This window comes from Mastigoproctus giganteus, chromosome 5 (genome assembly GCF_048544385.1).
Source record: "Mastigoproctus giganteus isolate SK-2022 chromosome 5, ASM4854438v1, whole genome shotgun sequence".
Taxonomy (NCBI): domain Eukaryota; kingdom Metazoa; phylum Arthropoda; class Arachnida; order Uropygi; family Thelyphonidae; genus Mastigoproctus; species Mastigoproctus giganteus.
Window position 1 is genome coordinate 223,919,127 of NC_143579.1, and position 15,767 is coordinate 223,934,893.

Genomic DNA, 15,767 nt, shown 5'->3' on the forward strand with positions numbered 1-15,767 from the left:
GCATGAGAGACTACTGTATAAACTAGAACATGTTAGTATTATGGGTAAGATCCTCAGAAGGATTGCAAGATGGCTATAGAGGGCACAAGATTGTGATTAAGAAGTGTAGTCTCTCAAGGCTCAATTCTGGGACCAGTGCTAAGCAATGCTCCTTCAAACAATTTGAAAAAGTTTCAGGTATAGACAAAAAAGCAGCTGTTTTAATGCTCTAAAAAGTTTTCAAAGGGAAATAATTCAAAAATAACTTATACATTAGGAGTTGAATTGAAGACAGTAGAAGGGAAGGAAGGGAGGAGAGCGATAGATTCAGGGATTATAATCCAGGTAGAATAAAGTTCTCTATGCAATGCAGATAGGCAGCAAGGAGGGCCCATGGTGCCCTGCCAACAATTTATCAAATATTTGCTTGTAGAAATAGGGTGGTCATAATCTCACTATATATGGAAATGATGAGACTACACTTGGAATATTGTGTCCAAGTATAAAGACTGCACCTAAAAAAAAAAAAAAACCCACTGACCTTATTGAAAATGTATGAAGACAGGCAAAATACTTGTTAAAATCAGCGAGAGGGTGCCCATATAAGGGAGGACTTCAAACATGGCCTACAAAGCTTGATAACTAAGTACCTATGAGGGATCTGACTTAGGGCTTTGAGAGGGGATAGTAAAATGAATGAACGTAGAATTTCTGGTTATGCGTGTTATCAGAACTATTGGACATAAGATTAACTTACATAAGTAAACACATAAGGGTTTTTTTTTTTTTTTGGCTTGTGAATCAAAAGTGCTCTTGCTTGTAGAAATATGATATTCCTCATATCATAGATACTAGTTATCTGGTATCTTTGATATGAGGAGTGTGTGTGTGGTATTGGCGCATTAGCTGCTATGGCTATAGTGCACCTATTCATAGGAATAATATAAAATAATCCAGTTTAAATTAGTTTCAGTTCTGAAGCCTATTTATAAAAGATGATACACTCCAATTTGTTTTAAAAATCAGAAAAGCTCGTTAACATTTGAGTCCTCTCCAATGATATGATGTAATGTCAATGGTTCTTGACGATTAGCCAGATTTTGAAGTATTGCAGCTCGATGTTGTTGATACTGTGGACAGTCAATCAGAATGTGTTTGACTGTTAGATATTCTAAGCAGCGTGGACACTGAGGAGGATCATCGCCCTTTAGTAGATGGAGGTAAGTCAGATGGGTGTGTCCTATTCTCATTCGTGTGAGTACCACTTCTTCCAGCCGCACTGTCTGATTGCTGGAGTGCCAGAACTTTGGGTATTGTTTCAGCTGGAAAAGTTTGTTATTCGTTTGGTTATGCCATAATTCTGTCCACTGTGCATGGTATGCTGCTTGAATTAAGATATTATAATCGGGAGCTGGAATAGGGACAGAAGTTAGGTCTGAACTTGGACTTTTGGCAGATATATCAGCCACTTCATTCCCTTTTATGCCTGAATGTGCTGGAATCCAGCAAATCCTCACTAGTTGTTGACGATGATAAATCTGCAATAACAAACTCCTGATTTTCATTACAATATGGTGATTGTTTCGAGATGTATTCTGCATTGCTTTAATTGAGCTGAGAGAGTCAGTATAAACTACAAAGGGTACTAGGAAAGTTTTGCAATACAGCTTTGTTTATTTAATTTTTTCAAAGTAATTTCCTCTACATTCAATACACCTCTCCATCCTCCGAAACCAATCTTTAAACCAGTTCTGCCAAGTTTCACTAGGGAGTAAAGCACACTCGTTGTCCCAAGCCCGTAGAAGGTCCTCATCACTGGAAAACCGCCTCCCTTTTAACTTCGTTTTCACATGCGGGAACAGTGCAAAGTCGCAGGGAGCAAGGTCTGGCCTGTAGGGAGGGTGCTCGAGAAGTTTCAGTCCTGTCGTGGTCAAATATTCGGTGCAGGCTTTGGCGCGGTGAGCTGGAGCATTATCGTGATGGAGGTACCAGGTGTCCATTCTTGACTTTGGCCGCAGGTTCTTCATAGATCCAATGACTTTAGGCAGGCATTGTTCAGTATACCACTTAGCTGTGACTGTCTTCTGCGTGTCCAAAACGACACGTTCCACAATTCCACTCGATTTGAAAAATACAGCTATCATTTTCTTCTTTACAGAGCGGGATTTTCTGACAATTACGGGTGTGTCGTCATCATCAAAGACCCAAACTTTGTTTTGAGCCTTGGTCGGCAGATCGTAATAGTACAGCCAAGTCTCGTCAGCTGTCACGATGTTGTTCACATACCGAGATTGTCCCTTATCAAACTTTTTTAACATCTCCCGGCACCAAGTCACACGTCGTGTCATCTGCTCTTCAGTCAGTTGATGCGGCACCCAGAGAGAACAAAGTTTCTTCACATGCAAATGATCTTGCAGAATCGAACGAATTGCTGGTACATTTAGGCCCAAAGTATCCTCTATCTGTTGGTAGGCCACTCGCCTGTTTTCGTCAAGCATTTTCCTCACAGCAGTAACGTTTTCCTCCGTAACTAACGTTCGTGGCCTTCCCGGCCTCTCAGAATCCTCCAGAGTGAAATTTCCCCTTTGGAATTCTCTATACCACCTGAATATCGTTGTACGATGTGGACAATCATCATCTAGTGCAAGAGTCATTTCTTCTAAGCACTGGTCTATGGTTAAACCACGCACGAAATTATACCGCAAAACTGTCCTTATCTCATTTCGTGACCACGATGCCATCGCAAGCACTTTACACTCTCACTACTAATGAATGACTGAGCCCATCGACTTGGCGCGGCGGCTACTATGCACGTATGAACATGTCTCAACATGCAGCAACAAGCAGCTTCCTGTGATTCATTGTTGCGTCATATTGCAAAACTTTCCTAGTACCCTTTGTATATATTTTGCAGATGGATGTAGAGTCAAATTTTCTAGAGCTAACTGTATTGCATACAGTTCTGCTGAAAAGTTGCTATACTCAGGTGGAAGAGAAGCTGATATGATAGCAGAGGGAAACACTGCTGCTGCTCCAACAGCTGACAGAGATTTCGAACCATCTGTATATATCGGCAAGAAGTCAGCATAGGTTTGAATATGGTTAGCATGGAGCTGTTGCACAGTCACTGCCAGTAGGCAATTCTTTCCCCATTGAAGAAAATAGGTATCAGAGGTCAGTTGAGGAAAGGTGGTCCATGGTGGATGAGAGTAATTCTTTATCTGTTGCCTATTGTGGAGAGGAACATTCCAGTTCTGTGATTTCAAGGAGCCGTAGGCCAGCTGGTTGGATTTTACTTGGTTTATTTCTATAGAGATTAACTAGTGGTTGATTAAAAAGGTATGGCTGAATAGGATGCGAAAGGCAAGTCTGTATTTTGGCTGCATATTTAAGTAGTAACATTTTTCTACGAAGATGCAAAGGGGGCTCATTAGCTTCAATGTATAGACTCTGAGTTGGAGATGTCCTGTATGCACCAATTGCAATCCGTAGTGCATTATGTTGAATAGGATCCAGCCAGCGTAGCACACTCCTTCTGGCAGAATCATAAACTGGAGCACCATAATCTAAACGGGATCTAATCAGTGCTCTATATAAGAGCAGCAAAGTTGTACGATCTGCTCCCCAAGAGAGGGCAGATAAACTTAGCATGTTGATCTTTTTAAGACAGGCAGTACGTATTAATTTAACATGCTCAAAGAAGTTGAGCTTACTGTCCAGGATTAGTCCCAAGAATTTCATATTGCTGGCAATCGGAATGGTGGAATTTGAAATCCGAAGTTCAGGATCTGCATGCAATTTGCATTGACAGCAAAAGTGGATCGCAACTGTTTTCTGTTGGGAAAGACGATATCCATTGAGTTCAGCCCATTTTTGAACTTTATTGAGGGACATCTGCAATTGCCTTTCGATAGATCTCATGTTCTGAGAATGGCAAGAAATAGCGAGATCGTCAGCGTAAAGGTAAGCCTCTACAGTATTTGGGAGTACTTTTGTAATGGAATCAATTTTAAGGGCAAACAAGGTTGCACTCAAAACTGATCCTTGCGGTACTCCTTCTCCCTGCGAGAATGTAGCAGAAAGGGAATTTTGATATCTCACCTGGAAAGTTCGGCTCTTGAAGAAGTTCCTAATAAATATGGGTAGGTTGCCTCGTAGACCAAGATTATATAAGTCACTGAGAATGCCATATCGCCAGGTAGTATCAAATGTCTTCTCTATATCAATGGAGACCATGATAAGGTGTTCGTTTTTCACAAAGGCATTGCAAATTTCAGATTCCGCCTTGATCATCAGATCTAGGGATGACCTGTTTTTGCGAAAGCCATGCTGACAATTACTCAGTAGATGTTGAGTTTCAATGATCCAAGTGAGTCGACTATAGATCATTTTTTCAAGAATTTTACAAAGGCAACTTGACAGAGATATTGGTCTGTAACTATTAGAACTGGAGGGATCTTTTCCAGGTTTCAATAATGCCAAAACTGTAGCATGGTGCCAAGAGGTTGGATAAATATTTTCCAGGAAGATCCTGTTAAAAAAGATTAGAAGCAGTTGTAAGTTTTTCTCATTGAGATGCTGCAGCATGACATAATATATGCCATCTGGCCTAGAGGCACTGTTTCGTGTTGTTCTGATGGCCTGTAAAAGTTCACAATATTGCAGAGGCTGATTATATGGAAGTGACAGTGAGGTTTGAAAGTTGATAGGTCTCTGTTTGGTGGTGGTCTTAATTTTCTGGAATTTTGGAGTGTAGTTTGATGCAGCCGATATTTGAGCAAAGGTTTTGCCCAAAGCATTGGCTATATCTAGAGGAGCAGAGAGTTCTTGCCCACTGCAGGAGAGAATTGGGGAAGGAACAGCTGGAAACTTCCCAGAAAGCGGCCTAATTTTTTTCCATATTAGTCTGGAGTCAGTGTTCCTATTGATAGTTGATGCGAACCTAGTCCAAGAATCTTTCTTGGCCTGCTTTTGAATGTAACGCGCCTTTGCCCTTAGTTTCTTGTAGCTAATTAGATTAGCTGTGGTTGGAGATCGATGGAATAAATTAAATGCTTTATTTTTTTCCTTCTTTGCTTTTGTGCACTCTTCGTTCCACCAGTAGTTGAAATGCTGTTGGGACGGGGGATTTGATAATGGAGTTGAGCACTTAGTTGCAACTAAAAGGCAGGATGTAATATAATCAGTAACTTCATCTATGGGCTATAGTTGAATAGTTTTTTTGTCAAGAGTGATTGCTGACTGAAATTTGGCCCAATTGGCTTTAGAGAATTTCCATTTCCTGCAAGGCTGTTGTAATTGTGGTTGTGTAGTCAACAGATTACAAACAATTGGAAAATGATCACTGCCCATGGGATCATCCAGAGTGGACCATTGCATAGCTGAAAACAGTATTGGGGAGCAAATCGATAGGTCAATGGCAGAAGTCTGTCCATTGGGTAACTGTATATGGGTGTGTGAGCCACTGTTAAGAAGAGTGAGGTTTTCTTTTTCCAGTAAAGTTTCAATCAGTCGGCCGCGTCTGTCTAATTTAGATGAACCCCATAAAGGGTGGCGGCCATTGAAATCCCCTAACAGGCAGATAGGGGAGGGTAGCTGTAATAAAAGTTCTTTAAGATCATTATAAGAGTAAGCATGATTTGGTAGGAGATAAATTGAGACTAGAGTTAATGCAGTCTGAGTAATCAGACTCACAGTGACAGCTTCGATTTGGGTTTGGAGAGTGATCTGCCTAGCTGGAATCCTTGAACTAATTAAAATAGCTACACCACCACGAGCAGAATCGGATGTATTCCGATCTCGCCTATAGACCGAATAGTTTTTTTATGGAAATGGAAATTTGAGCAGTTAAATAGGTTTCTTGCAGGCAGAAACCAACTGGAGAGTAGCGATTAATTAAGTAACAGATGTCATCAATGTTTCCACGAAAGCCTCTGCAATTCCATTGAAAGATGTTATACATTACTTGAATTTAGAAGAAGAAGCTGTACCTGACGTGGCTGTCTTATGGCGTTCTGGCTTTGGTTTGTCTCTTTTTGGAAAGGAAGGGCGACCAGTGTCCATCTCTTCTTCTGTAAATATTTCCAGAACTGGATCTTCCTGTTTGGATGGGTACTCTGCATCCATCGATGGGTCCCGAATAATCTTTTTTGAAGTCAAACTATCATTATTTGTAGTAGTGGCATTCACTGGCGGAGATTGAGGTTTTGCTGGTATTGTGAGAGGCGTATTATTTGCTTGGTCTGAGTGCTTAACGGCACTGGACTGTTGCTGAGAGAGGACAGCCCGAGCCCAGTCAGAGATGGAAGTGTTTGAAGGAATGGTAACATCGGTTTGTGTGGCAATGGTTTGATATTTTTTTGCAATATTGGCATAGGTACGGTTAGGTATACTGGGTGCAATTAATTTTCTTGCCTCCTGATAACTAACTCTGTTTTCAACTTTACATTTCACAATTTTTTTCTCTGTTTTCCACCTCTCACATATCTTAGAGTAGGCCGGATGGTTGCCTTTGCAGTTGGGACAGATCATTTCTTTCACCGAACAATCACTTTGAATGTGATCAGAGGATCCACAGTTGGGACAAACTGGGTTGCTTCTGCATGTCATTTGAGAGTGGCCATACTTTTGGCATTTATAACATCTCAACGGATTGGGTATGAAAGGAAGAGTGCGGCAAAGTAGATATCCAGCTTTTACTGATGAGGGGAGGCTTGGACTGTTAAAGGTGAGAATGATATTTCTGGTAGGTGTGAGAATATTGTCTTTTTTTATCATAATTCTTTTTACAGCAATTATATTTTGTTCCTGAGGCTCTTCTTTAATTTCTTCCTCTGTCACATTCATCAGGTCCCAACTAGATATTACACCCTTTGATGTATTTAGGGTTGCATGTGGAGTTACTTTCACTGGAATACCAGCGAAAGTTGTCTTTTTTAGTAATTTTTCAGAGTGTCTGCCATTTATAGGTTAAATAAGTAAGTCCCCTGATTGCAGTCTCTTAACTGTCTTGGGAGACCCTGCAATACTTTCCAGGTGTTTTTGGATTAGAAAAGGGGATAGCTTACTGAGAGGCTGGTCAGATAGTGAGTGCATAATTAAGAATGCAGGTAAGTCTGTCACCGAGGGATTGGTTTTCAACCTCTTTGCTTGCGATGAATCGTGGTCATTTTCTGTGTTTGGCCGACAGCTCGACGGCTCTAAAGTTGGAAACATACTTTGTTCCATGTTGGCTCCTCTTAAGCCCTGGCAGATGAACTTTTCTGCCAAGGTTACCGGCCCCGCCACGGGGAGGCAGGAGCAGTGCCTGGTGTGACCAAGCGAAAAATAGTAGTAAGTGGTTAGTAGTAAACTGGAAGAAATAAAGAAAGGTGCCTTTCCTTTCTTGCTCTGTACAAGTGTTTTTGTAACAAGAGCTGTTTTTAAACGAATAAATTTATTAACGTCAAGAACCTAAAATAACTATAAATCACTTTTGGGAAATCGCAGCAATAGCACAGAGAAATCGCTCAGTCACAATCGCTTGGCACCCGGGGCCTTGATATGAGGAATGGGAGAGGGGAGGGGAGAGAAGGGGTTCCAGTTCTATGAGTTGTCTTATAGGTACCTACGCTATACAATTAAAGTGTCATAATGTGAAGTTAAACTAATTAGTCACACCAGCATATACAGCTATACTTTATTTCCTTTATTTTAAACTAATACTTCCTTTTGCACCACTTTCTTATCACTTAAAATTTATTGCCAATTATGTTTCTGCATCATAATTGTTGAGGGACCAAGACTGTACTCATTCATTAGTACATTATGATTTTCACTTTTCTCATCTAGAGACAATCAGCTCCATTTTAAGGTTAACACAGTATGTCTTAATTTTTCACTAATTTCATGTTTTTTTTTTGATATCATAATGGATGAATGGGCTATGGATATGACTATGTCAGTACACAGCTAAAGTAATACATATTTTAATGGAGGTAGTTGGGTGAAGAATGACAGAATTCAGTGCTTCTTATGGTCAATTTTGATGATGCAAACAGTAAATAAGTATTTTCCAACTTTATAGAAATTTTTAAAGTTAATTTTTAATATAAATTCTTGTTTTTAATCAATACACCTTTGTAATGTTTAATTATTTAATTCATAGCCTCTTTACTACTTAGTACACAGTTTGTACAACGGTCCTTTTTTTCACATTATTTTTCAAATGTTCCAACTGTATGAGTTTTCCCAATAGATGGATGCCAGATAAGCTGGATTTTTACTGTACTAATATTAATGCAAGTAATGTTAAAGCCATATCGATATTTTTAACTATTTATGTTTAAAAATGTACATAAAGGTCTATTTCACCATTCTGATAATGCTGCTTCAGTGAATACAATTCTAACCTTGATTTTAAGATATTATAATAAAAATACATTATTCTATCGAAAGTATTCAGAATCTCTTCCAGTGTAGCAAAGGATGTGATAAGCTGGAAAGATGTAGGCAAAGCATGAACAGGTTTAAGTGTGCAGGCAACAACAGAATTTCACACAAGCAAAATGAATCACTGTGTTTAAGCAACAGCCGCATGTCTGAAGAAACTCACAGTCAACAGTAACAAATGTTGTGTAAAGACAGAACAAGAAGCAATGAAGGTATGTCTAAACAGTCAGGTTGGCCATAAAAACTGATGAATAAGATTTACTGATTCCAGAAGAAAGTGAACTGAGTGAAATTATTGGATAACATTATGCTGTAGTTTGGGATGTCCACAACAGTACCCTATGGATATAGCCATATCAACATGCTTGCTGAGGTAACCAATACTTTAACTCTTTGCAGTCCAATGTCATGTCCAGAATGCTTGTTGGCATTTCTGATTATGGAATTTGTTTACAAGCTTTGCTGGCACAATTATTGTGCTACCATCTATTTATATTTCATATAAACAATCTAAAAAGCTAAATCTATTTATTGATGTTTATATTCAATTATTAAGCACAAGTGGCATTGTGTTTTTAGTCCTCTTTCAGTTGGATTTCATGGCTCTGCAAACATCAGTATTGCCAATTATAAAATTTGTTTTCACACTGTACTGGATCAATTATTGCACTGCCATCTGTTTATATTTCATATAAAGAATCTGAAAAACTAAACCTGTGTTTATATTCAATTGTTATACACACAGGCAATTTTTTTTTTTTTTTTTTGTCTTCTTGAAGTCCAAATGTCTCAATGAACACAACCATCAGAGTTTCTGATTATGAAATTTGTTTTCCCGGTGTGCTTACTCAATTACTGTACTGCCATTTATTTATACTTCATAAAATCAATCTGAAGAATTAAATAAATGTTTATTCAATAGTTAATGGTGGGGGCTTCTCCTGCCCATGGAAACCAGCAACTGTTAGCATTTCTGATTAAAAAATTTGTCTTCCCACTGTACTGGAATCCATTTATACTTCATATAAACAATCTGAAAAACTAACTGGATATTCACTGATGTTTACATTCAAATGTTAACAGCAGGTGGCATTTTTGTAGAAGTCACAAATTAACTCATACTCTGTTAGAATGAAGTATTTAGACAGCCATTATGATTTAGTAAAGGCCTTTCTGATGGTGAAACTGAGAAACTGTTAAGACTTTTCTGAAGAAATTTTTGGGTGGGGGGGAAAGAAATCTTAAAAATAAGATAACTGTTCCATATGATGTGACTGGGTTTAGGTTTTACTAAATGAACTAAAGAAGATTTTTGGAGTTACCAACATGGGACTAAATTAAAAAAAAACTGATATAAAGAAATATTGGTCTGAAGAATGGACAGACAGAATTAAAATTTTCAAGAATGTATTTTGCAGGAAGAGATTTCTGCAGATATTTTGGATGTTGCATCTTTGCCACCCACAAAAGGGCAAACAAGAAGTACGGAGGGGGGGGGGTCTAAAGTAGAAAATTATCAATTATCTGGATCAAAGTAACTTATACTCTTCCAGAAAGAAATATTGCATTAGAGCTTTTAAATTATTTTGTCATGCTGTTTTGTATATTAGCTCATGTAAACCCAAAAATAAATACTTTTAGAACATCACATTTCAACTAGATATTTTTGACTGCTAAAGCCGGACTGCATGGGAAAGACAGTGAAAATAATGCTGTACTGCAAAGAGTTAATGAAGTTGACTGAGAGAAGAATGACAAATTTAATGTGATATTGGATTTTCATGGCAGAGCTGCACAGTCATTCTGTGACCATGAAACAGCTGAAACTGTTGAACTAAGATATCATATTACACAGTCTTCAGGTCAAATGGTTGAGTGTGGTGCAGAGAATTTTTTGGGATCATTATCTACTACAGTGTATTGTGCTCATAGTGAAGTTTGGAGAAGGTGAGACCATGTGTTTGGCTACTTCTCAAGGTTTGGACTTGAACCACTGGTTGTAGTGCCAAAAAAAAAATCAGTGCTAAGTCAGATAATGTCATCTTGAACAATGACATGGTGCTCACATCACATGCTGGGGGTTCTATGGATATGTGATAATCTATATAATATTGGTGTAAATGCACCATAGAAAACTCTTAAACGAAAAACTACGTTTATAGTGTGAAAGGGCATCATTTTATCTGTATCTCATATTGTGCTCATCCTTCACAATGAGTTGCCACGTATTGCACTACTTCAAATAAGTAATGCTTCACTAAAAGAGAAGGCTATTGTTACTTATGTATATGTGATAGCACCATAATGCTCTATCCTTTGTAGTAGGCAGTGTAAAAGCCTAGTTTGTAACAAATACCTCATATGGTTTACCCTATGGCCAGATATAAATCTGTTTGAATATTTTTTGATGAAACAGAATACCAAATCAAGACACAGCTAATATGTTCCTCTTCTACTGCTAAACTGATGACTGCACTGAATGAGAAATGGACACAAATTCCGCTACAACTAGTTAAAAGTGATCCATGACTGATCAATGTTGTCATTAGGGCCAAATCTAGGCCTACATCTTATTAATTTATTCATTAAAGCTTGGTGGTTTTCAACCACGATGTGTTCCAAATACTTTCGGTAGAGTAGTTTATCATAGTCTGAAAACAAAAAAAGAATCACATACTTCAGAAAATACTTCTCGTATTTTATCTTCCTCCACACTGTAAGGCAAATTACTGAGAAAAACTGTTCTGTCATCCTTTGAGATGTCATGTTGAACTGTAATGCCATGTTCTACGCTATTTTCTTCAACTATTAAAGAATTATATAAAAATTACATAAAAAAGCATATTGCAGAAAAGGTTAAGCAATGCATAACATTTTATTTTTACTTATTAATTTAATTATAATTAATATTACATCATAATTTAGGGCTAGAGCCTCAGGTTACGAAAGAAGTTAACTTACATACAAGTTAGCGCAATAGCATCATTTCTGTATATAGCCAACTACTTAAGTAGTTACGAATTGGCATCATTTAAATATATCTCATATTGTGATATATCTTCACAATGAGTTACCAAGATATTGCATTACCTCGAATAAGTAACGTTTCACCATAGAAGACTATTGTTACTTATTCTCTTCTTCACCTATGGTGGGCGCCCCCGTAGCCAGGTGGGAAGGAGTAGCAGTGCGTAGCACACGCTTCTTGATTAGACCGGGGTTCGAGCCCGTCACCACCAACTACGGATAATGCGGAAAGATCAGGGAATGACCACCGCATATCCCGGAGCAATATGGCCTTAGCTGCTAATGCTCCTAAACACCAAACAACAACAATCACCTATGGTGAAGCGTTACTTATTCGAGATAGTGCAATATCATGGTAACTCATTGTGAAGGTATTCACAATATGAGATATAACTTAAATTATGGCAATTCGTAACTACTTAAGTAGTTAGCTATATACAGAAATGATGCTATTGCACTAACTTGTACGTAAGTTTATAATTAATAATAATTTTAATGTAATTAATAATGTTTATTTATTTATTACATTAATTTTACAATGTAAAAGGTGCAACATTAATATAATGAATTTGATTTGAGATATGTATTGATGGTATACTATACCCTCAGTCTCCTTGTACTGGTCCTAGGTACTCTGTGTGAGCACACCTAGTGGATCAAGAACCACAGACTGAGCCAGAATGCTGAACTGTCATATATCTGCATTCTTACTGGACATCAACAATATCTTTAACATATCTTTATTAAAATTTCTCAAATACAAATAAATACAGGATGTGTTTCATCACCTACTTTCAGCACTTTAAAGTAGGAGTAGTCTTCTTTGCAGTCTTTAGGATATCTTAACTAAATGCCTGTTCATAGCAAAGACCTAATTTTGCATTTTAAAACAAAAATGGTCACCAGTGATTTAATGTAACTCAAATAATATAAATTTTGTTTTGTTCTTTTACACAAGACTGAAACCAAATTCACATTTTGCATTACTGTGAAGAACAATAAGGATGGACAAATAATTTTAGACTCAATAACACTTAAAAACTACATTTGCTGCATAAACACTGACTAATATAGTATATTTTGCACAGGCACTGTCTTCTATTGTGGAAATGGCAGAAATACCAATGTCAGAAGAGTTGCAAACTACTTCTGGACTACTCCACATATGAAATCAAAGAATTAGATATATACTTTCTCCAGGCATATTTAAAGAAACTATTAAATAACAGATCAGGAAAGTAGCAGGCAACCATATGGTTATAAGCATATGCAATTTAACATTTTTAAACATTTACATTTCCCTTCAAGATTGCAGGAATGAATGAAAAAGATTACAGGAATGATATGAATATGTGACACTAACCTGTGGATTTATTTATTTTGCTAAGATATTATCTATAAAACAAATTATATTGATGATGACTGGCATTTGTATTGGGAACACAACAAATTGTATACTTGAAAAGGAACAGAATAAACTTGATTGAAATTTATATATATATATATATATATAAAAAAAAGATTATCATAAAATTGTAAATGATAGATTTTTCATAAATTTCATGAACAATTTATAAAAATTATCAAGACATTTGGAAATATTGCCACCTCTGTATTCACCTGATTTATTGGAAAAAATTGTCTAAATGTTGTTAATTATTTATTTTAATTTTTTATTCATATTTTAAAAATGCTTATATAAGTTGATAAAAATGTCTTTATATGTTTTATATGGTTTTAAACATGTTTATTTTTATTTTTAAAATGATTGTTATTACTATTACCTTTTGGCTTTTTACTCTGAGGCTGAATATTTGTTTCTTCATCCTCTATTTCTCTTTTTTTAGGAATACCAACAGGTGAATGGGCTTTTGTATATTCTCTAAATGATGGAGGAGGAGGAGGAGGAATTTTAAATCCTTCTGCATCCATTTTTATTTCATCCTTTTCTTCTCCTTCTTCTTCTTCTTCTTCTTCTTTTTCCAACTTTTGTGAGGACTAAAATTAAATATTTAGGATATAAAAATGGTTTTGTGAAACAAAAAAATCAAGTTAATTTTAAGTTAAAAACCAAAACTCCCTACACAGTCTTCTAAAGATATTTTGGATGTGTTTATTTTCTAGAATATTCAACTTTTGATGTCAAAGCAGTGTAACCCTGATTATGATATGAGATAATTATCCATTTTGTGCTTGGGAGCCATACAGTAAAAACCTGGCTATGTGAAATCAGGTATATAAGACAGGAAACCTTGTAAGAAATGACTTGGCAATATTATATTCATATTACTTATGTGTGTTACTTCACCCTCTGTTGACTCAAAGCATTTGAAATGATAAATTCCCTCACCTTCAGTAGATATGGAACAGGATACTGTGTACGTTTCTTTATACGAGGCGAGGTTGAAAAGTTTCAAGCCTCTTATAGAAGGAATGCTGGAAAGTTGTGAAAACCCAGTTATTTTTCGACATAGCTCCCCTTAAGTCAACACACTTGCTGGCACAGTCCACTAGCTTTTGTTACCTGCTCAAATAAAATTCAGAAGATTTTGACTCAAACCAGTTGTTGACTGCATCCATCACAGCACTGTCACTGTCAAATTTCTGTACTTCCAAGTCCTTTTTAACATTTGGAAATAGAAAATAGTCCAATGGAGCCAAATCTGGTGAGTAGGGCTGATGCTGTAATAGCTCAAACCTACAGTCAAGCACTTGAGTCACAAATACTGTGTGCACCAGTGCATTGCCTTGATGTAAGATAATTTCTATGCCAATTTCCCATGCCTCTTGAGCGCCAATTATTTGTGGAAATGTTTCAGTATGTTAGAATAATGCTTGGTATCTTGTTACAGGAAACAAACCACGTTCACTCCTGCATCCCAGAAGATGGAAGCCATGACTTTCCCAGCTGACTTCTGCACTTGAAACTTTTTAGGAGGAGGGGGGGGTATGGTTTCACTGTTTTGATTATTCTTTTGTTTCGGGGTCGCAGTAGTGCAGCCATGTTTTGTTCATAGTGAGATACCGTCACCAAAGCTGAGCTTCATCGGCTTCAAAATGCTGCACAATATCACAACAAAACCTCACTATTACCACTTCTGATCTGCATTCAGTGAGTTAGGGACCCAGCTCAAAGAAACCTTTATTCCTAAAACAGTCACCACAATATCATGAACTTGCTAATGGGAGATGTTGAATGTTGTCTCAGTACGCTTCAATGTTATTCTGTGATTTTGCATGATCAGGTCATGAATGGCATCCACATTTGTAGGTGTCGACACAGTAACAGGCCTGCCACTGCAGGAGTGCATTTTCAATCCTATCTCATACACACTTAAATTCTGTAACGTAGTTTTTGACCATGGTGTATGAAGGGCAAGATTCCCCTAATGTTTGCTGAATGTCTTCACGAATTTTTTTCAGTGACATTCCCTTTAAATGAAGGTACTCAATAACTGCACTGTGCTTGATTCTCCCAACAGTCTCCATCTTCATTCACCTCCAACACTCTGTAAAGGAGAGAAATATAGTTACAAATCTGAAATTTTCTGTGAACACACAAGAATCAGCGGATTGGCAATACTGTCTTCCACGAAAATCCTTTGTGAATTATACTGGGCTAAAAACTTTTAAATCTTCTCCTTGTATATAAGTGGTACTGCCCATACTCCACAGTGCTAACAATCTTGTTCACACTGCTCCCAGTATTTTTTACTGTGTTAATTTCCTAGTCTTTCTTACCGAATAAAACACTATGTGAGCCAATCAGTAAATTCTAAATTTCTTTTCTAATAGATTTAAACTAAAGAAGTACCATGCATACATATAAGAAATTTCTGGATGATGCTTTGTGAACACAAGTTACCATGACTTCAAATGCACCAATTCACAAATGCACCAATTCACAAATGGCCAAGTCACACAATAATATGGGTCAGAGGACAATTGTAATAGAATGTGCTTAAGGAACGTAGGCTGCCCACTTTAATACTAATTCTATGTCAGGTAAATTTTCTGGATGTTCGAAGGTTCAATGTTGTGGTCAGTTTCCTAGAAATAATCTGCCAGAGTTAACTTTTGGTAGTCCAAGTTGTACTAGTACTTATACAAAACTGGTACACTCTGCTATTCTTTTGGCCTTCTTTGTGTTTTGTTTATATAAGTGCCCAGCTGATCTATTCTACAAATCACATTGCTGATGTATTTTGTGGCAGTTTTCCTTCTCTAAGGATGAATATTCTGAAATCCACACACACACATTGGCCCTTACTTTTTCCAACAGGATAATATCCCAAGCTTTGTCTGATAGCCTTTTGTGGAATGAATTAATC

At 37.1% G+C, this 15,767-nt stretch overlaps 1 protein-coding gene across 1 annotated transcript in view; it reads right to left on the bottom strand.

The window, feature by feature from the left end:
- Positions 1-15,767, bottom strand: part of LOC150086161 (spliceosome associated factor 3, U4/U6 recycling protein-like) — a 192,475-nt gene that overhangs the window by 35,421 nt on the left and 141,287 nt on the right. Inside the window, exons 16-17 of the mRNA XM_090374426.1 lie at positions 13,221-13,434; positions 11,087-11,214 (exon numbers count right to left, since the gene is read on the bottom strand). Of these exons, the coding sequence (XP_090230552.1) occupies positions 11,087-11,214; positions 13,221-13,434 (342 nt within the window). The remainder of the gene's footprint in view (positions 1-11,086; positions 11,215-13,220; positions 13,435-15,767) is intronic.